At 44.1% G+C, this 26,517-nt stretch overlaps 1 protein-coding gene across 1 annotated transcript in view; it reads left to right on the plus strand.

Moving 5' to 3' along the window:
• The window catches only part of RHPN2 (rhophilin Rho GTPase binding protein 2), a 43,907-nt gene that overhangs the window by 9,176 nt on the left and 8,214 nt on the right, over positions 1-26,517 (plus strand). Inside the window, exons 2-9 of the mRNA XM_070952703.1 lie at positions 6,883-6,998; positions 7,749-7,877; positions 13,519-13,594; positions 16,111-16,188; positions 17,814-17,938; positions 18,827-18,993; positions 24,956-25,143; positions 25,996-26,152. Coding sequence (XP_070808804.1) covers positions 6,883-6,998; positions 7,749-7,877; positions 13,519-13,594; positions 16,111-16,188; positions 17,814-17,938; positions 18,827-18,993; positions 24,956-25,143; positions 25,996-26,152 — 1,036 coding nt within the window. The remainder of the gene's footprint in view (positions 1-6,882; positions 6,999-7,748; positions 7,878-13,518; positions 13,595-16,110; positions 16,189-17,813; positions 17,939-18,826; positions 18,994-24,955; positions 25,144-25,995; positions 26,153-26,517) is intronic.

Genomic DNA, 26,517 nt, shown 5'->3' on the forward strand with positions numbered 1-26,517 from the left:
CCTTTTGCAAGCAAAAAAGTGAATAGACGGTGCTTTCTAAGCAATTGTTTGTGCTCAGAGAAGCAATTAGTGTTTCAATCGTTTGTTTGCTTTGGTGAGGAGACAATAACACTGGTGGAGCTTCAGAAGTCATGGAAACCACAGGAGCAAATCCACCTTCAGCTTCGCCTTATCTTCCTGTGAACCCAATGTATGCTATGTTCCATGTTGGTGGCTTATCAGTTGAAACACACAGCAACAGATGAAGTGACACACACACACACATCCCCAGTTCCCGTTGGCGTCAAGCCCAAATAACCTTTTCTACAGAACAGTCACACCTTTGGAAATGTATTTCTGTCACTCAGGAGATCTGATTTCGGAATTCAGAACTGTTTACGGAAAAAGCCAATTTGTCAACTAGCTGGAGGTATTTCCCATCTGCTTGGTTATTGCAACAATATTCATTTTCCTCCATTAAATAATGATCACGGCTGGGCAGCTCTCGATCTATTTGTATGAGTCTTATTCTGGTGTTTAAAATTTCCAACAATATATAGGCTGTATATGTATGTGATGTTACCTAGTTTGGTAATGAAACATCTGAAGGAGACCACCAAGCTCAGAAAGAACCAAAGACCTCAATAATCTTGTTTCCCCGATGTTTTAAAATATGGCTTGTGTGTGTTGCTACTATTGGGAAGCTTCAGGGGTGGGCTTCAAAAATTTTAGCAAGGGGTTCTCTGCCTGGTTGCTGGGTGGGCGTGGCCTAGTCGGCCTCCTACACCACAGCTGGGGGGGGTGTTTTTGCCCTCCCCAGGCTCTGGAGGCTTTCCTCGAGCCTCTGTGAGGGCGAAAACGGCCTCCTCAAGCTTCGGGCCTTCCTGAACTTTCGGTAGGCCTGTTTTTTGCCCTTCCTGAGCCTCTGTGCGTGCCATGCACTTACGTGCACCAAAAACGGGCTGCGTGGGGACTCCTGGGAGGGGAGGGGATGGGCGGGATGGTCAGGGCCAGTTAGGAGCGGGATTTGGGGGTTCTCCGAACTGTACAGAATTTTAGCTAGAGGTTCTCCTGAAGACCCGAACCCCTGCGAACCCCCAGCAGCCCATCCCTGGGAAGCTTCCTCCTCTTCAAAGCTGAAGCAGTGAAATCCAATGTAAGAAGATGCACCTTGTAACAAATATACAAGCCACTGAACACTCCAAATTGCCCACTAAGATGATTTACTGAGGCTTGATTGACGGTTCGCTGGCAACTAAAGGTCTCTTTCGACTGTTGAGGACAGCTTGCAGGAAAAAAAAATTGGATTTCCCAAACATCCTTTAACCAAATGGGTTGGATTGTTAAAGCAATGGAAGACAGGAGGTTGCAGAGATGGGGAATTTCTTCTGTAATTGTTGCACTCAAATTAGATATTAAGCCTGTGAGATGTAGGCTGCAGCCCCAGAATTACATGCAGCTTCACCGAAGCCTCTAGAGATGCAGCCCAGATTCTTATTTTTAATGCAGCAAGGAGAGAAACACTTGATAAATAATTCTCTTGACTATATTTAATAATACCTTGTTGCATTTCACTCCATTCGGCTTCATGTTTGTCTTTGCTCTTCCAAATTCTTCAGTATTTGATTCAAAGGTTAGATGCAGTCCTGTGTCCCCAGAATGTTGTGCCCTTTTGTTAAAGGAACACTTTAATTGTTTCTAGAATGTAATAAATAATAAAATGTAATGTGTCATGCTAATATGCACTGATGGCAGCTCTAGGGAAATGAAAGCAGGTTTCTTGAGAAGCAATTAAGGAGTAGCACTACTCTATGTAATAGATCTTAGGCAGGCCACAAAGGTCTCCATTCTTCCAATATAATACATTAGGGAGTTTTTTATTTATTTATTTATTGAGATCTGCATCCATTGAAAGGCTAAATTCAATTGCAAAAAAACCACACCCTAATGGACTGTACTCTGCATGCATTTCCGGCAGTCATTGGTTCCATCAATCAACATTTCAATAGAATCAATCAGTCCAATTGTCTGCAGGAGTTCTCCATTTTTTTTTTCCAATGGTTTCATTATCAGAAGTTTTAAAAAGTGGACTGCTGGCACTTTGATTGCTTAGCGATTTAGTTCAGTTGCTAACTGTGAATTTTGATTGAGGCTCTCTAGAGGTTTCAATAACAAGCACCTTTTTTTATTTCTAAGTCTTACAGACAACAGCTTGACTGGTTTCTGAATGCAAGTCTGCAACATGGGCCTTTCTTTTCCCACCCTCACCCAGCCCCAAAAAGAAAGAACAACAAAGAAATTGGATTTTATTCAAATGGGAGGCAAGTAGTTTAAATTCGTATGGCTAGCCGGGCACACATTAACTTTCTTGCTTCCATTGTTCATTTCTTAGAAATAAGAGTGTCATGTCAGACTCGTATCTTATTCTTCAGGCATTTAAGACAGCTTTTTCTCCAAGAGACATGTTAAGGAGGACAGGAACTCTCCTTTTAGGTAAAAGTTCCCTTGCACATATGTGTTAATCGTTCCCGACTCTAGGGGGTGGTGTTCATCTCTGTTTCAAAGCCGAAGAGCCAGCACTGTCCAAAGATGTCTCCGTGGTCATGAGGCCAGCATGACTCAACGCCAAAGGCACACGGAACGCTGTTCCCTTCCCACCAAAGGTGGTCCCTATTTTTCTACTTGCATTTTTTACGTGCTTTCGAACTGCTAGGTTGGCAGAAGCTGGGACAAGTCACGGGAGCTCACCCCATTACGCGGCACTAGGGATTTGAACCGCTGAACTGCCGACCTTTCGATCGACAAGCTCAGCATCATAGCCACTGAGCCATCGTGTCCCATTTAAGACAGCTTTTTCTCCGAGAGACATGTTAAGGAGGACAGGAAGTCTCCTTTTATATACTGGTTAATATTTGCCCAGCTCTGCTTTTACTGGGTTTCCAATGCAACTCATTAACTTCCAATGGAGACTTTAACTCTCTCTCACCAGCCTCCATCCAAGCAGCAAACCATTCTTTTCTCAAAGGTACCTCAAGGGACATCCGTGTTTTTCATAAAATCTGTTTTAGGCCAACTTTCCTTGCCTTCCCCTGCTTTGAAAAGAAAACAGGTATTTCTGAAAAGAATAAGTTGATCTACTTTCGGTGTTTCAGTAATTCAAGTAATAAGGGGAACAGAAATATCTCCTTTCTTTGACATGGGAGGTAGCTTGGACCATGAGGGAAGAACTGAAGAACGGTCCATGGTCCATGGTCCATGTAGAGACTGATCAGAAGCTTGTTCAGAAATAAGGACTCAGTGACAACACTTTGACCTATGGACTCCTTGGTTATCTGTCAAAGTTCGAGTAGGATCCATTGGTACTGCTTACTGTCCAGGGCTTCAGCTCCAGTCTTAATGGGCAATGTTGACTATCCATCGAGCTTCCATCAGGAAGCTCAAACTGCCCAAGGAGCTGCTGATCCAGTTCTACAGAGGAATTATTGAGTCTGTCATCTGCACCTCTATAACTGTCTGGTTCGGTTTTGCAACTCAACAAGACAGACACAGACTTCAGAGGATAATTAGAACTGCAGAAAAAACAATTACTACCAACCTGCCTTCCATTGAGGACTTGTATACTGCACAAGTCAAAAAGAGGGCTGTGAAAATATTTACAGACCCCTCGCATCTTGGTCATCAACTGTTTCAACTCCTACCCTCAAAATGATGCTATAGAGCACTGAACATCAGAACAACTAGACACAAGAACAGTTTTTCCCTGAATGCCATCACTTTGCTAAACAAATAATTCCCTCAACTCTGTCAAGCTATTTGCTAAGTCTGCATTACTATTACTATAAGTCTTCTCATCGTTCCTATCACTCATCTCCTCCCACTTATGTCTGCATGACTGTTAACTTTGTTGCTTGAATCCTTACGATTTATATTGTTTCCTAGTATGATTCGATTGCTTATTTGCACTCTATGACTGTCTTTGTGACAGCCTCTTAGATATTTGGAACCAGGTTTTGAGGAATTACCTGGGTCTGCCAGTTTTGATGGCCTTGGCTTTTGATCTTTCCTTGATTTTGAAGCTTTACTGCCCTTAATACGGTGTTTGTTCTAGTTAAGCAAACTGTTTAACCTGTTCTGCAGTCCTAATCATATTTGAATTTCTTATCTTTCGGTAAGAGAGTAGCCACAAAATAAAACTGTTTCTCTTTTTTTTTAAAAAAAAGAAAATAGAAAAGAAAAGATAACACACAGCAGAAGTGCCATGTCTTCTAGTTTTCTTTGTGTGAGATCTTGTCACGAATGAAGATAAAGTTTTTTTTTTTTTAACCTAAGCAAGATTTTCTAAAAGAAACTTGAGGAAATCCCTCCCAACAACGTTGGCCATTATAGTCTCTTTGTAAGGGTCCTTAGGCTTTCAGATATCCAGATAGCCTGGGCTAGGTGGGGAAAAATGCTTGGAATTCCCGTTTGTGGATTGAAACACGACATAAAAGTGAAATATTCTCACATACCAAGGTGACAGCCTTACATTTGGACAAGTTATTTTGGAGACGTCGGGTCAGCTATCTGCTGTTTTGATCTGTTTCTGCTCTGGTTGATGAAAAACACAATAAAAGGCCAGTTTGTGGTATGGCAGTGTGGTTTGATAACATCTCTTGAATGAAATGGAACACCGGGTCATTTGAAGGCAACACTTCCTTCTGAAGGACCATAGCCCACAAGTCAGTTTCCAGGATGTGGCTTGTTTAAAGAGTCTTGACAGGTTCCATCTCTGTCATCCTAAATTACATATGAGGACTTTGAAGATTTCCAGATCTTGAAGACTGGATTCCATGGGCCAGTTCACTGGCAGTAGGGGCTACATTTAGCTCAGCCTCATTGTGGTTTTGTTGGTACTGGCATAATTGTGATGTGCCAACCGTTGCACTTTGTGTACCATATTTATGGCACAACACGAGGAGTAGATTCAGCCAATGTTCATAATTCGGCAGTTTATAATTCGGTGCCAAATGCTGAAATTCATCTTGGTTTAATGAGATGTGAAAACCCAATTCTGCACGATATCTTCCTTCAAGGACAGCATGTGCAGGGATATGTGGACATGGCTGGTGGAACTTCGAAAATGGGTCATAATAAAGTAGAATATTTTACTGGCCAAGTTTGATTCAGCACACAAGAAATTTGTCTCCGGCGCAAATGTTCTCGGTGTACATGTAAAACAAGAGAGTAATATTGTGCATAATAACGATACCAATAAGAGGGGGTAGTAATGAGCTATGGTGGCACAGTGGTTAGAGTGCAGTAGTGCAGGCTACTTCTGCTGCCTGCCAGCTACTTGCAATTTTGGCAGTTCGAATCTCACCAGGCTCAATGTTGACTCAGCCTTCCATCCTTCCAAGGTCGGTAAAATGAAGACCCAGATTATTGAGGGCAATAGGCTGACTCTGTAAACCGCTTAGAGAGGGCTGTAAAAGCACTGTGAAGCGGTATATAAGTCTAAGTGCTATTGCTATTGCTATTGCTAAAGGAGATGGGAAGTATAATAATAATAATACATCCGTACAACATAAGTAGCTCTGGGGAAGTCCATTGTATCTCAAATGGTCACTGGTAGTTAAAGGGGGGCTCACCTGAAATGCAATTTCTCAGATCACAGGACATTAAGGACTTACTGTTCCCATAAAATCAGAAGAAAAGAAAGGAAATAGCATTATAGTTCTTAAAAGTTCCTCATATTTAAAACCATTATTCAAGTAACGGATAGGTCAGTTCTCCAGGTGTGCATATTTTCATGGCCAACATCAGGGAAATATTAGTGGGAAATAATAGAAAATTTGAGCAGAAGACCTATGCTAGGAATAAACCCACAAACCCTCTGGAAACGAAATGCCTACATGACAAGACTGGTCGCAAAAGCTGTTTATTGGGAGAAAAAGAAAATCAGGAGGGAGGGAAATTGACTAACCTATTTGAGATGGTTGATGCAGGACTCATTTGTGGAAATTCTTCCAAAAAGTTACAGAAGGACAGGAGACGGATCTATTCAGATAATTGCTGCACCTCAATTCCCAGCATCCCTCACCTTTGGCCATCCTGGCAGGGGCTGCTGGGAGCAATAGGTTTGCAACATCTGGAATTCTCCCTCATCTGGGGTTCCCCCTCTTGCTACAGACTTCAGGCACAGTCCCTTGTTACATCTTCTTTCTCAAAAAGATCTAGAACTACCGTATTTACCTGAAAATAAGACCCTGTCTTATATTTTTTTGAACCCCGAAATAAGCGCTTGGCCTTATTTTCAGGAAGGTGTTATTATTTTGGGCCGCGTGGAACAAGATGGGGCTCCTCTTGTCATCTTACCTGATTTCTAGCTCTGCGTTTAAATATTTTCGGGGAGGGCTTATTTTCGGGGGGGATGAGGCTTATTTTAGCGTATGCGCTCAAAAGCCCAATTGGGCTTATTATCAGGGGATGTCTTATTTTCGGGGAAACAGGGTATTTTTCTGCATGAACTCCACCATTTCTCATTCAGAATACATTTTATTAGGTTGTAAAGTGTTATAAAATACAAAATGCGAAAACAAATAAAAGGGTAGGGATAGGGAGGGGGAAAGGGCAGAGAAAAGTGAGGAAGGGTAGCGAAAGAAAAAGAAGCATTGACTTCACTGTTACAGTAGAATAGGGCATTAACAACAATCACAACTTTTTTTGTTTTACCACAATACTATAAACCCGTCATTTCAATCTATCACCCTAATCTGTAAAACCCAGAATCAAAAGTTTCATTCTTTTCAAAGTTTCAAAAGTTTCGTTTCTAAAATGCAGAGATAGGCTTTATTTTGGGGGGCTTCCTTCTTCCTTTCTGTGGTCCTGTCCTTTTGATAAAGGATGTCTTTTTATGTTATCCAGGGATGCAATCCCCTTGCGGAAACCGGGCGGAGCAAATTGCAAAACCGGAGAGCTGTCCTGAACCAGCAGATTCTGAAAGCGGTGAGGATGAGAGCTGGCGCAGAAAACCTTCTCCGGTATGTTCCCACGAGTCCCCTCTCCTTTCTGCCCGCAGTCACAAAATGCAGCCTTTGTCCTTCTCAACAGGAACAGCCTCTCACTCCCCAGCCAGCAGTCCGTTCGCTCCAACACCTTATTGGGAATTAATAGAAGGCAGAGCTTGGCATGGAGATTTACATAATGTTTTCACTGTTCTCCCCTCAAAGGAGGGGTCCGCTCTTCCGCCAGCTTTCTCCTGCTTCTCTTTCTGTATGGTTTCCTTTCGAAACAAGCCCATTGCTACGTGTCGTTTGATGAAACGGGATGATTTTAACCACGTTCTTCTTCTTGAGTTTAAAGTAGTCATCGATATATGATCGCAGTTGAGCCCAAACTTTCGCCTGGCAAAGCAAGACAGTGGTTAAGTGAGTTTTGCCCCATTCCACAACGGTTCTTGCCACAGTTGTTAAGTGAGTCACTTCAGTTGTTAACCTAGTAACACGGCTGTGAAGTGAATCTGGCTTGCCCATTAATTTTGTTTGTCAGGAGTTTGCAAAAGGTGACCCCCAGGACCGGTGGTGGAATTCAAATTTTTTTTACTACTGGTTCTGTGGGAGTGGTGTGGCTTGGTGGGCATGGCAGGGGAAGGATACTGCAAAATCTCCATTCTCACCCCACTCCAGGGGAAGGATACTGCAAATAGAGAAAATGATAGTAAGACTCATTTTATTATTAAGTGATTGTTTTCCAAACATTTTTTTTTAAAAAAATGCAACTTCCTTTGGCAGTGCAACGACCAGCCCCAAAGTGCGAGAACAGGTGTTGCTGGAACTCAGCTACGTCAATTCCAACCTGCAGATCCTCAAGGAAGAGTTAGAAGGACTCAATATCTCCGTGGAGGTGTACCAGAACACGGAGTAAGTAAAGGGGGGGGGGGGGAATGATTGCAGTGATGCTCTCTTCTTCTTTTTTTTTTTTTTGCTAACAGATGCAAAAACAAACAAGCCAAAGAATATAAAACTGAAGAAAGAATATTTAAAAAAAAAAAAAAAGACAAAAGAACAAGCTGTATTACTGAAATAGTCCTGCTGTGCCCAAGGATTAAGCCAGAGCTTTTAAATTGCTTCTGGGAAAAGTATTCAGAGTAATTAATACTGCCAAAGAGGTGGTTTGGATGGCAAGGAGAAAGGCAGAGGCAATTCTTCCCCTTATTTTAATCGGCTGGAAGCAAACAGGAAAATCAGAGAGTGAATATACTCGAGACCAGGGGCATCAAACTCAATTTCATTGGGGGCCACACCAGGGTTGTGTTTGGCCTTGGGGGTGGGTGGGGGTGGGCATGGCCAGCTTGACACCACTTTGTCGGGGCGTCTGTGGTGGCCCAAACACTCCGCCAGTGAAAACGGGCTGCAGAGCTCCATTTTCAGCTGCGACGGCCTCCTGCCGCCCTCTGCCAGTGAAATCGGAGCTCAGTGGGGGGCTATGCCCCCGCCCGAGCTCCGTTTCACTGGCAGAGGGCGGCAGGAGGCCGTCGCAGCAGAAAACGGAGCCTGAGAGGGCCACACACGGCCTTCCCGAGCTCTGTTTTTGCTGGCAGAGGCACCGCAGGCTGGTCCTTTGCTGTTTCTTGGGTGGCCCTGCAGACCAGATCTGCCCCCCCCGGACCTTGAGTTTGACACCCCTGCCCAAGACATAGCATATCAGTGATGCTTAAGCAGGGGCCACAGTATTGTCTGGGTCACTGCACACCCTCTTCACAACCTGTTTTCCTTGTTGCCTTTTGGGAGGAAGCTTCGTGGTATCCGAAGCAGAACATCTATAGTAGATTCAGTCACAGTTTTGTGCTTCAACCTTGTGAACTTTCAAGTTTGCTCTTTCTGCTCTTTCTGCTATGTATTCACAATGGACAGTGATATGTGTGTGTGTGTTATGTGTGTGTATGGGTAAATATATACTTTCTTTTATAATAGAATAGAATAGATTTTTTTATTGGCCAAGTGTGATTGGACACACAAGAAATTTGCCTTTGGTGCATATGCTCTCAGTGTATATAAAAGAAAAGATACATTCATCCAGAATCATAAGGTACAACACTTAAGATAGTCATAGGGTACAAATAAGCAATCAGGAAACAATATCAATATAAATCATAAGGATACAAGCAACAAAATTACAATCATACAGTCATAAGTGGGAGGAGATAGGTGATAGGAACGATGAGAAGATTAATAGTAGTGCAGACTTAGTAAATAGTTTGACAGTGCTGAGGAATTAGTTGTTTAGCAGAGTGATGGTGTTCGGGAAAAAACTGTCCTTGTGTCTAGTTGTTCTAGTGTGCAGTGCTCTATAGCGTTGTTTTGAGGGTAGTTGAAACGGTTTATATGTCCAGGATGTGAGGGGTCTCTAAATATTTTCACAGCCCTCTTTTTGACTCGTGCAGTATACAGGTCCTCAATGGAAGGCAGGCAGATAGCAATTTTGAGAGCAGATAACAGGTTTTTTTACTGTGTGCAGTAAATGACAATACAGGTTATCTTATCTTAAATTTGCAGCAGGAGATTTAATATCAAGGACTACGATATGGCATATGTTAAAATGGCATTTACTAATTGTTGGCCTTACTCATTTAAGAAGTTTCTATCCCACTCCCAACATTTGAACTTGGCATTCCTGTAAAACGTCCATCTGATCGTTTTTTGTGTTTTGAGGGGAGAGAATATTGAGATTGGAAAAACCAACAGCACTGTTTGGAAGCGAATGAGATGTTACTGTTCCGGTGGCATTTGGTGGCTTCAGGTGGCATTCTCCATTTGTTGGAGAATAAGTCAAAGGACTTTTCGACAGGTTCACAGGAGCAGTCTGAGGAAATAATTCTTCCATCCCAAATACATAGGCAAGCTGATGCGGGCTTAGATTCTTAGACTGCTTTAAGACAATTAAGATGGCGTTTGGGCAAGGGCAGGGGTGGGCTGCTGAGGGTTCGCAGGGGTTCGGGAGAACCTCTAGCTAAGATTCTGTGCAGTTCAGAGAACCCCCAAATCCCATTCCTGGCTGGCCCCGCCCACCCCACCCCTCCCAGGAGTCCCCACGCAGCCCATTTTGGGTGCAGGTATGTGCAGGGCACGCGCGGGGGCTCGGGGAGAGTGAAAAACGGGCCTACCGGAAGTTCAGAAAGGCTGGAAATGGGCCTCCAGAGGGCCTCCGGAGTCCAGGAGGCCGTTTTTTGCCCTCCCAGAGGCTCAAGGAAAGCCTCCGGAGCCCGGGGAGGGCAAAAACATCCCCTCCGCCGTGGTGCAGGAGGCTGACTAGGTCACACCCACCATGGCCATGCCCACCCAGCAACCGGGCAGAGAACCCCTTGATAAATTTTTTGAAGCCCACCCCAGGGCAAGGGTTGTGTGAAAAGAGACACTAGAGTTTGCAAACCAGGATTATTAACAGTGTTGGACATTTTTTTTTACTGGATTGAGAGGCCCACACCGCCATCCATCATCATGTCAACAGTTCCACTGTAAAAGGAAGCCGTAAGAACAATGTAAAAGTTGGGCGAGAGACCAAATTGAAGAGGTATATCCTTATGTAAGCAATATCAACACATGGAACTTACATTTTAACACACCCACAATGGCAGATGACTTTCCTCTGCCTTCATGCCTTTATTCCACCATGTCGCAGTAGATGCCCAGGTTTAAAGTTAATAAAGGCAGATGTGAATCAAGGTACTAGTTTGATTTAATTGGTGAAGGTGTTTAACTAGTCCTGGGGAGACCCAGGTTGAACCTCAGCTAAGGAAGCTTCGTGGGTGATCTGGGGCCAGTCAATCTGCCCAACCGACCTCACAGGATGTTTTTATGGGGAAGAAGATTGCTCAGCCATGAAGCAAATGCTAGAATAGAATACGCTTAAACAATGCTACTTTGAACAAATGCATACAAGCTTGGCTTTATTAAAGAAAAAAAAAATCCTGATCATGGTATTACATATATGTTTGGGTCTTGCTGTCACTGGGATTTAAACCCATCTATTGATCACAATTGGTGCATTAATCCATTAAGTTTTCAATATTTTGCCAATATTCACCGATAAAGGAGAATATTTGTAGCTCAGAGTTGAAATGAGGGATCCTTGGTGCTCTGAGTTTGGTTGTGAGCTTGGTTGAATATTTAGAAGAGGGGTATCTACAGGTCTACTAGGGGAGACATGATAGCAATGTTCCAATATCTCAGGGGCTGCCACGAAGAAGAGGGAGTCCAGCTATTCTCCAAAGCACCTGAGGGCAGGACAAGAAGCAATGGATGGAAACTCATCAAGAGAGAAGCAACTTAGAACAAAGGAGAAATTTCCTACAGTTAGTACAATTCATCAGTGGAAGAACTTGCCTCCAGAAGTTGTGAATGCTCCAACACTGGAAGTTTTTAAGAAGATGTTGGACAAACATTTGCCTGAAGTGGTGCAGGGTTTCCTGCCTAAGAAGGGGGATGGACTAGAAGACCTCCAAGGTCCCTTCCAACTCTGTTATTCTATTCTATTCTTCTCCCCGTGAGTTTGGCATTTCAGAGAGCCAGGAGGAGGAGCTGAATGCTCCTCTACATTCATCTCAAGTGTTGGCAAGAGCACTGGTGGCCTTAGAAAGCTATGTACAAGCGTTGGCAGCTTTATAAAAATGATCATGAGAAGGACACTGAAAATCCAAAGGAAAGCTTTGTTTCTGTTTCTCGGTTCCTTCCAAATGCAGGCTGCCTCAAAATAATATTCTAGCAGTAGATTTCTCCTGTTGGAATGGCTTTTAGGTTTGTTCCTGCCAATGGCGAAGAAGGAGCAGAAGAAAATAGAGGAAAGGCAACGTTATGTTGGAATGTATAGATATTCCTGTGCAAGAGATGGTGATGGTTTTATGCCTAGAATCTCTGCTTATTTTTGCTAGAACAGTTGGATCTATTAGTATGTGGCAGGGGTGTCCAACTTTAGCAACATTTAAAACAGGGGTGGGTTGCTGGGGGTTCTTAGGGGTTCGGGAGAACCTCAAGCTAAGATTCTGTGCAGTTCGGTGAACCCCCAAATCCCACTCCTGGCTGGCCCCGCCCACCCTGCCCCTCTCTCCCAGAAGTCCCCACGCGGCCCGTTTTGGATGCAGGTAAGTGCAGGGCACGCGTGTAGGCTCGGGGAGGGAGAAAAACGGACCTACTGGAAGTTCAGGAACACTGGAAAGGGGCCCATTTCCAGCCTCCAGAGGGCCTCCGGAGCCTGGGGAGGCTGTTGTCGCCATCCCGGAGGCTTGAGGAAAGCCTCTGGAGTCTGGGGAGGGCAAAAATCCCCCCCTGGCATGGTGCAGGAGGCTGACTAGGCTACGCCTACCATGGCCACACCCACCCAGCAACCGGGCAGAGAACCCCTTGCTAAAATTTTTGAAGCCCACCCCTGATCTAAAACCTCTGGACTTCAACTCCCACAATTTCCTTTGTTGGCCAGGGAATTCTGGAAGTTGAAGTCCACCAGTCCTCAAGTTGCCCAGATTGGACAACCCTTGTATGTGGAACGCTTTCCGAAGAGGCAAGATAAGTGATCTGTGCTTATTTCTTACAAAAGAAGAGTTAAGGATGGTGGACTTTGAATCGATTCCAGGAATACTCCTTCTAGTAGCCTGACTACTGTTTGCTGTTTTGAGGCTACTCCATGTCTTTGGAGAACCAGAAGTCTCCAGGGCTCAGTTCCTCCTGCTGTTCATGCTAATTGATCATGATGCTCCTCACCCTTGTTGTGATTGGCCATCTTCCTAAATCCATCTCACTGTGATTGGTCATTTCCCTTTCCCGTGAGTATTTCCACTGGCAAATTTAAGGCTTCTGACTTAAGTGCCTACACTCCAGTGATTTTTCTGGGGAGTTGGAGAAGATTATATCTGTAAACTAAATAACTAGATTGCAGGATGCAAGGAGCAGGACGTTAGAAGATGGGTAGGCAGGTAAACAAAACTATAAACTCCGGGAGGATATATAGGAATCCTTTTATCTTAGATATGCTGGCTCCAGGTTATAGTTTAATTAACTCCAGCTTTTTAAACGTGGGGCAGTGGGAAGTGGCCCCAGGGTACACCTAGCCCCCAAATTCTTGCTATGGCTTCAAGAACGTCTGCAAAAGTTGCCTTCAAGACTTGTGGGATATTGGTGACAACAGCAACACGTGACTAAATCATAAGGCTAGCACGAAGTGAACGTCGTTTTTGGAATTTATTTTTCATTAAAACTGAATACGAGCTACTGTAATTAAAGCAAACTGGGTTTTAAGCCTGCTTTTACTTTATTCTGCATCGGGAGCTCATATATATTTTTAGGACTATGGTCTCCACGATATGCCAGTCAAAGGTCAAGTGTGGCCTTTAGCCTGGAAAAGTTTTGCTCTTTAAGCCACAGGGAACGGGTGTGTCCCGTTCCGTGTGCTGAGTCGGATGAGGAAGTCCAAATGAAGACACTTATATATAGCAATTTCTCAGCCACCAACTCTCCACCCCATTTGTGTACAAATCAAAGATATGAATGTGGATTTCTTCTTTTAACGCAGGGAAACTTTTAGCATCCCTCTGATACCGCTTGGCCTGAAAGAGACTAAAGACGTGGACTTCGCAAGACCCCTGAAGGTATTGTTTTTTTCAAGCACCAGCGCCAGGGGTGGAATTCAAATTTTTTTACTACCGGTTCTGTGGGCGTGGCTTGATGGGCGTGGTGAGGTTTGATGGGCGTGGCGGGGGAAGGATACTGCAAAATCTCCATCCCACCCCACTCCTGGGGGAAGGATACTGCAAAATCTCCATTCCCTCCCCACTCCTGGGAGAAGGATATTGCAAAATCTTCACTCCCTCCCCACTCCAGGGGAAGGTTACTACAAAGTCCCCATTTCCTCTCAATCAGCTGGGACTCAATCAGCTGAGACTTGGGAGGCAGAGAATAGATGAGGGTGGGGCCAGCCAGAGGTGGTATTTGCCGGTTCTCTGAACTACTCAAAATTTCTGCTACCTGTTCTCCAGAACCTGTCAGAACCTGAATTTTACCCCTGAGCAGTGCTAAAGGAATTAAGGCTTTTTGCTCATAAATAGCAATAAAAAGCAAAGGAAAGGAAATAATTGCTATAAAAAAAAAGTAAATTGCCAATATTCTGCTGAAAATAGCTCTTCCCCTTAAGCTTTCTCCTAGGAATAAAATAACGAACAAGTTACAAATAGAAACCAGATCAGATTTAATTTGGACAGAGAGGTAGAGCTTCGTAGGAATTCCTTCTTTGTATTTCAAAACTCTTTTTATTGTTGTTGTTAGATTTATCCAGAAGCTGCTGACCGGTAGCTAGGCAAATATTTATATGCTGCGCATTAAATTAGTTCTTTCTCAATGCCTTTATCTTTGGTTCCCTCTCCCCTAACTGCTGGATACGTCTGACTTATGGACTTTATTCTTTGGATTCTACCCCCAAGCCTCTCTTCTGCTTTTAAAAATCGGAGATCACACCAAAACATTGTGCTTTGTGCTAGATGATGAAAGAGATCTAAAGTCCAGCAGCCTTTTTTTTTTTTTTTTTTTTTTGAGAAGGGCCAGGAAGTGTTAAAATTAGCTGTGGAAGCTAGTTTGCTGAAGGGTAGGATCAAGACTTTTGAGCGTCATTCTCCTAATGATAGGACATTAGGCCTGCTAGTCATCTGTCCTAGCAGCAAACAAGTCCAGCAGACTTTGGAATTTGAGATGACCCCCTTTTCCCTGGCTAATCGTGGAGGTAAACAACGTTTGGCAACTCTAGAATTTTCATCGATGACCATTTTGGTTGGGAAATTCTGAGAGTTGACATTCACAACATCTGGAAGGTGTTGTCAAGCTTAAGAAACACTCAGGCCAAGGAACTTCAGTACAATAGCAGACCAGGTGTGTCAAACTCAAGGCCCGGAGGCCAGATTCGGCCTGCGGGGTACTTAGATCTGGCCCGTGGGACCACCGTGGAAACAGCAAAGGATCGGCCTGCGGTTGCTCACGGCCTCCTGCAACCCTCTGCCAGCAAAAACGATTGGTTGCCGTGACAACCAAAACCGGAGCTCGGGAACCCGTTTTTGCTGGCAGAGCACTTGGGCCGCCACAGGCACCCCCGACACAAGTGACGTCGAGCTGGTCATGCCCACCCCGGCCACACCCATCCTGCCCCCCCCCCGAGATCAAACACAACCCTGATGCGGCCCTCAATGAAATCGAGTTTTACACCCCTGATTTAGACTTATATGTTGTCCGTTAGTGATTTACAGCACTCTCTGGGTGGTTTACAACGTAAGCATTATTTGCATTTTGCCCCCGATCATCTGGGTCCTCCTTTTACCGATCTCTGGAAGGATGGAAGGCTGAGTCAGCCTTGAGCCCTGTCAGGATTGAACTGCAGGCTGCGGGCAGAGTTTGCCTGCAATATAGGCTACAAATCAAGAATATCTATAAGAACTTAAGCAATAGCTTCGTTAATCAGATCAAAAGAGCATCTAGTCACATGAGGAAATCAGTGTAAACAGGGTTGTTTACTCTCTCTATTGATGAGATCGTGTTCTATCTCATCTTGGTTTTTAAAATACATTTTTAAGCTAAGTGGGGTGGAGTAAAATACATATTTCATTCACAGCTTTCATTGTAGAGTTTAGGAACCTAGCTTTCCGTAAACCTTGTCATGTAAATTCCCCGGGAAACTTTTGATGACATTCAGCATGAGACTTTTAAAACAAATCACTTTGATGCCATTGGATATGGAAACTTTCTCAATATCAGGTTATAGATATATTTTTTCCAATCTAAGCTCTTCATTTTTCTGTCTTCTCTGTTACATTCAGAAACAGGTTTATTCTCTGACATAATTGTCACAAAAAAAAGCAGCAGTGGTTGTCCAGATGTTTAAATCAAGTTTGAGGGTATACGCTGCTGTGAACTTTAATGGAATAGAACCTTTCAAAGAAACGCAGTTTATATTTAAGTCCGTCTTCTCAAACTCCAGGTATCATTCTGGATGAATCTTTTAGGTAGATTTCTTCGGTTCCTCTTGGCAGAATGTTGGATATTTTAATTTATGTCTGTGCCAAACACACAATTTGGAGGCTTTTTTAAAAAAAATATTTTAATGGATTATTTTAATTATTTTCAGGACTTTATTCTGGAACATTACAGTGAAGATGGTGCAGAATATGAAAATGAAATTGCAGATCTTATGGATTTAAGACAAGTAAGATGGCTCTGTTTTTAAGAAGGCTCTCTTTGATTTGCAATCTTGAGGGTGGGGAGAGCCTGTCCCTATTTTATTCTCATTTTAATTAAACATAATAAAAGGGGAATACAGTACCGATCTCTAGTGCATTTAGTTTACTTTTCAGGCCACCACTCCTCCTCCCCTTCCTTTATCTTTAATTAATTTTGTTATAATGATTTTTATTTGTTGTGAACCACCGTCAGTCATTGGGAGCCAGGTGGCATACAAATTTAATACACAAATAAATGATTATTACTTCTCCTCTCTTTTTCCCCTTTGAGGCTCTTTTGACCTCGATAGCTGAAAACAAATTTTTCAGCATCCAAAAATCTGTTTTGAATGGGAAACAGCAGTGTCGTACTCAAAAGTTCAGATCATAATTTGCCAAAAGTTCAGATCATAATTTGAGCAAGAAAAAAACATCTAGGATTGTATAAATATTTTTATAGAGATGTTACTTGAATATACAGTACATATATATAAGTGGTGAAATCCAAATTTTTTTACTACTGGTTCTGTGGGCGTGGCTTGGTGGGCATGGTGGGTGTGGCAGAAGAAGGGTACTGCAAAATCTCCATTCCCACCCCACTCCAGGGGAAGGATACTGCAAAATCCCCATTCCCATCCCACTCTGGGGCCAGCCAGAAGTGGTATTTGCTGGTTCTCCGAACTGCTCAAAATTTCCGCTACCGGTTCTCCAGAACCTGTCAGAACCTGCTGAATTTCACCCCTGATATATATACAGGTAGACCACACTTACAACAGTTTGTTTAATGACTATTCTATATATACACACACAAATACAAATACTTTTATATAATTCATATAATAAATATACTATAATTAAGCCACAGATAGCCTTAGAAGACCATCAAATAGATACTGATACCCACACTGAGCCATGGCGGAGCAGTGATTAGAATGCAGTATTGCAGGCTAACTTTGCCCACTACCAGCAGTTCAATCCTGACCGGCTCAAGGTTGACTCAACCTTCCATCCTTCTGAGGCTAGTAAAATGAGGACCCAAATTGTTGGGGGCAATAGGCTGACTCTAAATTGCTTAGATAGGGGATGCAGTGGCTCAGCAGCTAAGATGCTGAGCTTGTCAATCGAAAGGTCGGCAGTTCAGCGGTTCAAATCCCTAGTGCCGCGTAACGGGGTGAGCTCCCGTTACTTACAGCTTCTGTCAACCTAGCAGTTTGAAAGCAGGTAAAAAATAAATGCAAGTAGAAAAATAGGGACCACCTTTGGTGGGAAGGTAACAGCGTTCCGTGCGCCCTTTGGCATTTACTTATGCCGGCCATATGACCACGGAGACGTCTTTGGATAGCGCTGGCTCTTCGGCTTTGAAACGGAGATGAGCACCGCCCCCTAGAGTCGGGAACGACTAGCACGTATGTGCGAAGGGAACCTTTACCTTTACCTTAAATTGTTTAGAGAGGACTGTAAAGCACTGTGAAGCGGTGTCTAAGTGCTATTACTACCCAAAAAGCCCCCTTAAATAGCCCTGTTTTTATTTTCTGATTTTCCAATCAATTAAGAGCATTCATATGGGTCCCACATCAACTTTATAGCTAATACCTGTCCTATATATTCAAAGGCCTGCCGGACACCCAGCAGAGATGAATCTGGAGTTGAGATGCTGATGAGCTATTACGTACAGCTTGGCTTTGTAGAGAATCGGTTCTTCTCACCCAGTAGAAATCTGGGCATTTTATATACTTGGTAAGAGCTTTCTTGAAATTGAACATTGTCTAGTTTAATGAAAAGAATCCACATTTTTGATGCTCTGCACATGCGTGGAAGGCCCTGCGCATGCACAGTGGTGGCACATGCACATGCTCCACCGAATTGGTAGCGAAGGTAAGTGAATACCTCCCCTGCTTCTGAACCAACTGGCACACAAACTACCGTATAAAATTTTGGACTAGGCTTTGAGAAATGAGCAAGTGAAATCTAAAATGTCTAATATATACCGTATTTTTCGGAGTATAAGACGCATCGGACTATAAGACGCACCTACCTTTTTTGGTGAGGAAAACAAGAAAAAGAAATCTGCCTCTGCCTCCCAGCAATTTTGCCTCCTTGCAGCAAACAGCCTGCTTTACTTTCAGTTTAGTTTTCAGCATAGCTTGATTAGCACAAGAAAAAAAAATCCGCTCCCAGCAATTTACCTCCTTGCAGCAAGCAGCAGAGGCCTGCGCAAAACAGCTAAGAGCAAATCAGCTGAGAGTCGGGAGGCCAATCCAATCAACTTGTGCTAATTAGGCTGTGCTGAAGCTGAAAGGAGCTGTTTCTTCTTGCTGTTTGCTGCAAGGAAGTAACTGCTGGGAGGCAGAGGCCAAAGGGTGGGGGGCAGTGGGTGGGTGGGGCTACATTCGGTGTATGAGACACACCTAAATTTTCACCCCCTTTAAGGGGGGAAAAAGGTGCGTCTTAAACTCCGAAAAATACGGTACGTTTGGATCTAAATTGGGATTAATAAGAAAAGAATGTTCATTTTTTTTTTGACATCTTAAAAACATTTGGTAAGCAAATCTTTTCTTCCTGTTTTTGTTTTTTTTTCTTCAAATGGGTCGCTAACATTTATGCTCTCTCCGGTTTTTCTTGAAGGTATGACTCGTTCACGGGCGTCCCCGTTTGCCAGAAGAATGTGTTGCTGGAAAAAGCCAGCATTTTATTTAACATCGGAGCCCTCTACACACAGATCGGTACAAAATGCAATCGGCAAACAGGAGCTGGGCTTCGAATGGCCATCAGTGCTTTTCAGAAGGCAGCAGGTAGGAGCGAGAAGGGTGAGGTAGGGTTCCCCTCCCCCACATACACACAGCCCCTCCCCTAAAGAAATGCCTGGAGATTGAATAGCTTTAATCCTCTTGTTTGCAATTGTGATTTCCTCTGGTTTGTCTCTGTTCCCGGGTCACGTGACTGTCTGCGCTTAATTTCACACTCTTTGGACAGCCAAGGGAGGCAAAATTAACACCCAAAGAACTGTAAGCAAGAATAGCAAGGAATGTGTGTGGTTTTTTTTTTGTTTTTTTTTTTAGTGAAAACATTCTTTTTCAAAACTTATTATTAACTCCTTCTGCCTCCTCCCGGTCAGATTTACGGAAGGCACTTAAGTAGGCTGTTTAGCCAAAGTAAATGTTGCTGTTGGGAATGAATGACTTACATTAGTTCGAAATCCTGGATAATTTTTCGTCCGTCATTAACTGCTTTCCATTCTTCGCAATCCATCCTCCCCCCCGCCACCCCCCCCAACCCATCCCCTGCTATTGGCAGGCCACCTGAAAATCTTTTCTGGTCTGGAACACACTGTTGTGCAATTTTACACAGTGGCCTCGATGCCTTTTCTGGATTTTTAGCAATATTCATGTGTTTGCTGAAATTATATGGCCATCTAGTTTTAACATCAGTTTTAACATCGAGTTTTAACATCAGAGGATAGGCAGAGATCCCAACAGGCAACCAGTAGTGTTGTAATGCTTGCCAGAGTCCTTCCCTCTTTGCAGATGAGAGCTAGCAATAAGGAGAGAGAGAAAGAACTGAGCCAGAAGATAGGCTGAGAACTCAAAAGGCAATCAGCGGTGTTGCGATGCCTACCAGAATCCTTCCTTCTTTGCAGTTGACAGTTAGTAATAGGGAACCAGAGAAAGCTGGGCCTTTAACACGCAGTCAGGCTGCAGCTAGGATAATGAAGCAGGAGAAAAAACTGCTGCCCTCCAATCAGGACACGGAGTTGCAGGCTAACCAGCATACGTCAGCAGTAGCAAACAGAGAAAAGCAACAACTCTTTAATGAAAACCATTACTAATTTTTTGAAGGAAAAAAAAGTTTGGAGAAAACATTTTGGCAGTTTTTGGGAAAGAAGGGAGACGGTTGAGAATTCAGTTATCTTAAAGGTAATGCAATATCATTCAAACCCTGCCCATGAGACCTTTGTGGACAGAATGAAAGATTGTTGCTAAGATTTTCACCTATAAACACAACACCCTGAGCATACAAACATACAGGAAGGCATTGCCAAAGAGCAGATGGTGAAAGAACAAATGTTCTTTAATAGACTCTGAGTAATAAAACAAACATTTCTCAAATCCTTAAGAAATGGCAGAACTGGTTAAATGTTGTCCGACTTCTTTCCCCTGGGATTTTTAAAAACATTTTGTTGAGAGTTGTGGTATAAAACAGCCCATGACATCTGGTGATCTTTCTAATAAGGCTACCTATGTTTGCAAGCATCCCCAATCACTGATTGGATTCAAATCCTATTTTGATTTGTCCAAGTTTATCTTAGCACCGTGATGGCATGCAGAGCGCCCTCTCTGTGGGCACGCGCGCCATCGCCAGCTCCTCTTCCAGGTTCCGTCGTGCGCATGCTGGTCTTCGTGTGAAGACCAGCTGGCCGGCATACATACGAGTGCTGGAACCCAGAAGAGAACAGCTGACCGGTGCGCACGCACCCGACAGAACCCAAAAGAGCAGTTGGCCGCCACGCGCATGGGCACCGGTCAGCTGCTCTCTTCCGGGTTCTGGTGCTGCAGCGCATGTGCATGCCATGCGCACATACTCCAGTTTCGGCACTCGGTGCCGAAAAGGTTAACCATCACTGTCTTAGAATGTCGGACCATGGTTTGCAAATTACAGTGGTGACCGGAGATTCTGGAAAGAGTGAAGAAAAGAGTAACAAATCTGATTAGAGGCTGGAGGCTAAAACATATAAAGAACGGTTGCAGGAATTGGGTATGTCTAGTCTAGTGAAAAGAAGGACTAGGAGGCAGGGGTGGGTTCTAAATTTTTTTACTACCGGTTCTGTGGGCGTGGCTTATTTTGTGGGTGTGGCTTGGAGGTCATGTGACTAGGTGGGTGTGGCTAGCTGGTCAGAGTCATTTCTGGAAGGTCCTCGCACTTACGACCAGTCCTCGCACTTACGACCCGACTCATTTGTTTGCTTTTAACACTGATCAGCTGTAGGACGGCCCTTTGAAACTCCGTGGCAAGAGTTTAAACAGTTTTTTTCCCTCTAGTCATCGGCTGGGACTCAGGAGGCAGCAATAGATTGGGGGTGGGACCAAATAAAAGGTAAGAATAACGTGGGGGGGTGAGAGGGCGGGGGGGAGAACCAGTTCGGTGACATCATATCCTCACCGCTACTGGCTTGGCCGAACCGGGCTGAACCGGGAGGAACCCACCACTGCTAGGAGGTGACACGATAGCAGTGTTCCAATATTTGAGGGGCTGCCACAAGGAAGAGTAGGGGGGTCAAGCTATTTTCCAAAGTACCAGAAGGCAAGACAAGAAGCGATGGATCGAAACTAATCAAGGAGAGATCCAACAAAGAACTTAAGGAGAAATTTCCTAACAATGAGAACAATTAACCAGCAGAATGGCTTCCCTTCTGACATTATGGGTGCTCCTTCACTGAAGGTTTATAAGGAGAGTCTGGACAGCCATTTGTATGGAATAGAGCTGGGGTCCTCAAACTACGGCCCGCGGGCCACATACGACCCGCCGAAGCCATAAATCCAGCCCGTGCAGGACCACAAGGCTACCCCGCCCACATCACCCCACCTACCCGCTGGCCCCCACCCGCCTTCTGGAGGCTGAGGAGGCTAAAAATGGGACACGCAGAAGCCTCAGGAGGCCAAAAGAGAGAGAGAGAGAGAGAGGGAGGGAGGGAGGGAGCAGGAAGGAGGGAGGGAGGGAGAGAGAGAGAGAGAGAGAATACAGCCACATCCCTTCACTAATCTGCTTCCCACCCCCAGGAGTATAACAATTTGTGGGTATTGTTTAATGGACTGCTAAATTGGACATGCCCACCCAGTCACATGACCACCTAGCCATGCCCATCCAGCTGGTCCACCCCCCCAAACAGTCTGTGGGACCATGAATTGGCCCCGTTTAAAAAGTTTGAGGACCCCTGGTATAGAGTCTTCTTCCTGAGCAGGGAGTTAGACCTGCAAAGGCCCGTCCAGCTCTGTTATTCCATTCATAGCTTATCATGGTGGTAGGTCAACCCAACTACCTCCTCTTCAAGATCCCCAACAGAAATTCTTTCACACCAAACAAGGCTCCATTTTGTCTGGAATAGGAGTGGAAACAATGCAGTCTTCACCGCTCCCTTTTCTCCAACAACCTACTGTTTGTTTGCAATGCATGAGTATTTGACCGAATGGGCTGGAGTGTGGCACGATGGGTTTCCTTAAAGATTTGACATTGCCTTGAGTTTGCTTTTCACAGTCATTCCAAAGTGGTAGCCGAATGTGGAGTAGTGGTGGTGGTGGTGGGGGGGGGGGGGTGTGAGAGAGAGAGAGAGAGAGAGAGAGAGAGAGAGAGAGAGTTTACAGCAGGATTTAGAGCAACCGTCCATTTTTTGTGCAATTAAAACTGGCTGATAAAACTTGACAAACCAGTTGGGAACAATGCATTTTTTATTATTATTATTATTATCAGATCTCTGCTGAATGCTACTAAGGATCTGAAGCCTCAGCAAATGTTTGTTTTTCAGGTTTCCAAAGAATTGGTTTTGTGTGGAATTTATTTGAACTAGGTCCAACTTGGTTCGGACTGGCAAAGTTTGCCTGCTGACAGATTTGTCATATTGTCACAGCCCTGAATGAGTTTTTAGTTCCCCCGTAGGGAAAGTTGAGTGTAGGTTGACAGAAGTGCTCAGAGATTTCTCAAGTTCCCAAATGCCCCTTTGTTTTGTTTCTTCCCTACCCTCAATTGTCCTGACGATGGAATTGATAGGATTAAATACACACACACACACACACACACACACACACACACACATATATATATTTCATGCTATCCAATCTTGGAAGTGAAACTAGGTGGAGTGAAAGGATCAGGAGGGAAGTCATTCTGCCAGCTTCGTAATAGAATCTATCTATCTATCTATCTATCTATCTATCTATCTATCTATCTATCTATCTATCTAAAAGCGAAAACCACTCACGCTGTAATCACGAAATCTCCAGCACCGTAAAGCCTACAAACTTGAAGTTTGCCACGTATGTTCCTCTTGGCTTCTAGGTGCTCACTAAGAAAGGCTCTTTCGAAATGACCAATATTTCCTATATTATTATTAACATGCTCTGATGCTAAGGAGTTCTACTCCTCCTCCCCACCTGAAAAGAAATCTGTTCCAAATGCAAAACACAAGCAGAGGAGAGGAGTTTCAGTTTTACTTTCACAACAGCAAGCAGCAGATAGGATAGGGGAGGCTTCTGTGGGGTAAGCCTGAGGAAGAGAAGGGGATAGGATAGGGGAGGCTTCTATGGGGCAAGCCTGAGAGAGAAAAGGGGATAGGAGAGGCTTCTGTGGAGCAAGGCTGAGGGAGAGAAGAGGATAGGATAGGGGAGGCTTCTGTGCGGCAAGGCTGAGGGATAGAAGGGGATAGAATAGGGGAGGCTTCGGTGGGGCAAGCTAGGATAGGGGAGGCTTCTGTGGGGCAAGCCTGAGGGAGAGAAGGGGATAGGATAGGGGAGGCTTCTGTGGAGCAAGGCTGAGGGAGAGGGGATAGGATAGGGGTGGCTTCTGTGCGGCAAGCTAGGATAGGAGAGGCTTCTGTGGGGCAAGCCTGAGGGAGAGGGGATAGGATAGGGGAGGCTTCTGTGGGGCAAGCCTGAGGGAGAGAAGGGGATAGGATAGGGGAGGCTTCTGTGGGGCAAGCCTGAGGGAGAGAAGGGGATAGGAGAGGCCGATCATAACTACTCATTAAGTTTCAAGCTGTAAGTGTCAATTTATCAAGCCCCATCACATAGTTTCGTAGCGAAGCACGGGTATCCAACTAGTTACAGTTTAAAAAATAAGAGATGCGGTCTCCATCTTTCATAATCGGAACTGGAACCTCGGCAATTGTTTTCAAAAAAATTGAAAATAACTGAAATCGTCACACACATTATCAGCCCTGTTTGGGCTCTAAACTTCCTCTTATTAAAAATGCATTGGATCGTATAACATGAATAATAAACATGGCATGCTAGTGAGATAAGAAAGAAAATATCTTAGAACTTATCTACCAACATTATTTGCCTTTTTTTTTGTTCCTTTGATTCTTGCTCAGAGTAAGGTGTTCCTCATTGGAAACCGAGAGCGTATGTCAACTGAATTATATAGTTATGTGCACCTTATTCTTTTTGCACATGTTCAACTTGGCTACATCCAAAAAAAAAAAATGTTTACCTTCTTCAACCTGTCATTAAGAGCCTTTGATCCTTATAAAAATGTTGAAGCCTATTAGTTGGAACAGTTGACAAAGAAAATAAGCCCAATTGGGCTTATTATCTGGACATGTCTTATTTTCGGGGAAACACGGTAGGTGATTTCTTGTTCCCATGTTTGTGTGTTGTTTGAGAGTAGGTTAGAGAACTGGATATCTTATGGTATCTTCCAGAGCAGTGTTTTTCAAACGTGACAACTCTAAGATGGGTGGACTTCAACTCCCAGAATTCCATAGGCAACATGGCGACTGGAGAATCCTGGGAGTTGAAGTCCACACATCTTAAAAGTTGGCAAGTTTGGGAAACGCTCTTCTAGAATTCCCCCAATCGTTATACTTAAAAGTAATGGTACTGAAGACAAACTTGACTTGCCTCAATAATGTTTGGGTGACCCAAATGTGTAAATCTAATCTGAAATGAGAAATGAATGGCTAAATGCAACTACCCTTGTATTTCTGTGAGAATTGTGGAACTGATGCTCTATGAATCCTCGTTTCTGCTTCTTCCCCAATTCCAGGAGTTCTAAACTATCTAAAAGAAACTTTTACTCACACTCCAAGTTACGACATGAGCCCTGCCATGTTGAGCGTGCTGGTCAAGATGATGCTCGCTCAAGCTCAGGAGTGCATCTTTGAACAGATCTGCCTTCCTGGGATACGGAATGAATTTTTCACGCTGATAAAAATGGCCCAGGAAGTTGCGAAGGTAAGCCGCGTGAGAGCAGAGTGGTACACATACCTTTATCGTTGGCTGACATTGGGACAATACGATGATTCCCTGTGAAATAGCCCTCCAAGAATCAAAAGAGGTGGTGCTTTTCCTATTATGGGATGCTAGGGAGGCAGAAGAAAGTCTTGTAATGTCCTAGTTTAGTGAACCTCCCCTCCATGGGCGATCAAAAGACAAAAGCTCATTTCAACAGTGAAGACTAGAAAACCACTTTTCTTTCCGGAAGTTATTCTCAGCCTTTTAGATTAGATGACAAACGTCTGTGAGGAAAACAAGAGCCTCTGTCATTATTGCTAAAGTTCGTTCCTTTTTTTTAATTATTCCTTTATGAGAACAATATGCATCTTTAAGTATAGACTCCAATAACGGTTGATCTATGGGGACATGGTGGCTCAGTGGCTAAGATGCTGAGATTGTTGATCGAAAGGTCGGCAGCTCAGCGGTTCGAATCCCTGGTGCCGCGTAATGGGGTGAGCTCCCGTTACTTGTCCCAGCTTCTGCTAACCTAGCAGTTCGAAAGCAGGTAAAAAATGCAAGTAGAAAAATAAGGACCACCTTTGGTGGGAAGGGAACAGCGTTCCGTGCTCCTTTGGCGTTGAGTCATGCCGGCCACATGACCACGGAGACATCTTCGGACAGCGCTGGCTCTTCAGCTTTGAAACGGAGATGAGCACCGCCCCCTAGAGTCGGGAACAACTAGCACATACGTGCGAGGGGAACCTTGACTTTTTAAACTGTTGATCAGCGCCAATATCGAGTGCCTTGAGTGAGTTTTTAATATATAAAGAGTCAGTAGCTCATACGTGAGTCTTGTGCTTTGTTTTTAAGGTTGGAGAGATGTACATGCTCCTGGACACTGCGATGAGTCAAGCACCAGTCAAGGAGAACATTCCTTACTCTTGGTCAAAACTGGCCCAAGTCAAATCGGATCATTTCAGAGCTTTGGCGCATTATTTTGTTGCCACTATGCTGAACGACCACCAGTGTAAGAAGATTCTCAGATTTGTACATTCATTGGCCTACCTGTCAGCGGACCGAGAAATGAGGAGTCCTTGGTTCTCTCTGAGAATGGTTGTTTTCTTGCCGACCTTTCGTTACCCAAACTAAGTAACGTCATCAGTGCATGGGTAGTGAAACGTCGGCAAGAAAACAGCCAAGCTCAGAGAGCACCACGGACTCGTCATTTCAACCCTGAGCTACAAATCTTCTCCTCTATTGGAGAAATGGAACCATTCTGAAAATATACCATATTCATCTCTATTTGGGGAGTCCACAAGGGGAAGAGATCCTACTTTTTTTTTTTTTTAATCTGGCAGCTTTGATTATGGGATTGAGGCTACAATTTTGACT

Source organism: Pituophis catenifer, unplaced genomic scaffold (assembly GCF_029215685.1).
Source record: "Pituophis catenifer annectens isolate HBS135680 unplaced genomic scaffold, rPitCat1.0.hap2 SCAF_13, whole genome shotgun sequence".
In the NCBI taxonomy this organism is placed as follows: domain Eukaryota; kingdom Metazoa; phylum Chordata; class Lepidosauria; order Squamata; family Colubridae; genus Pituophis; species Pituophis catenifer.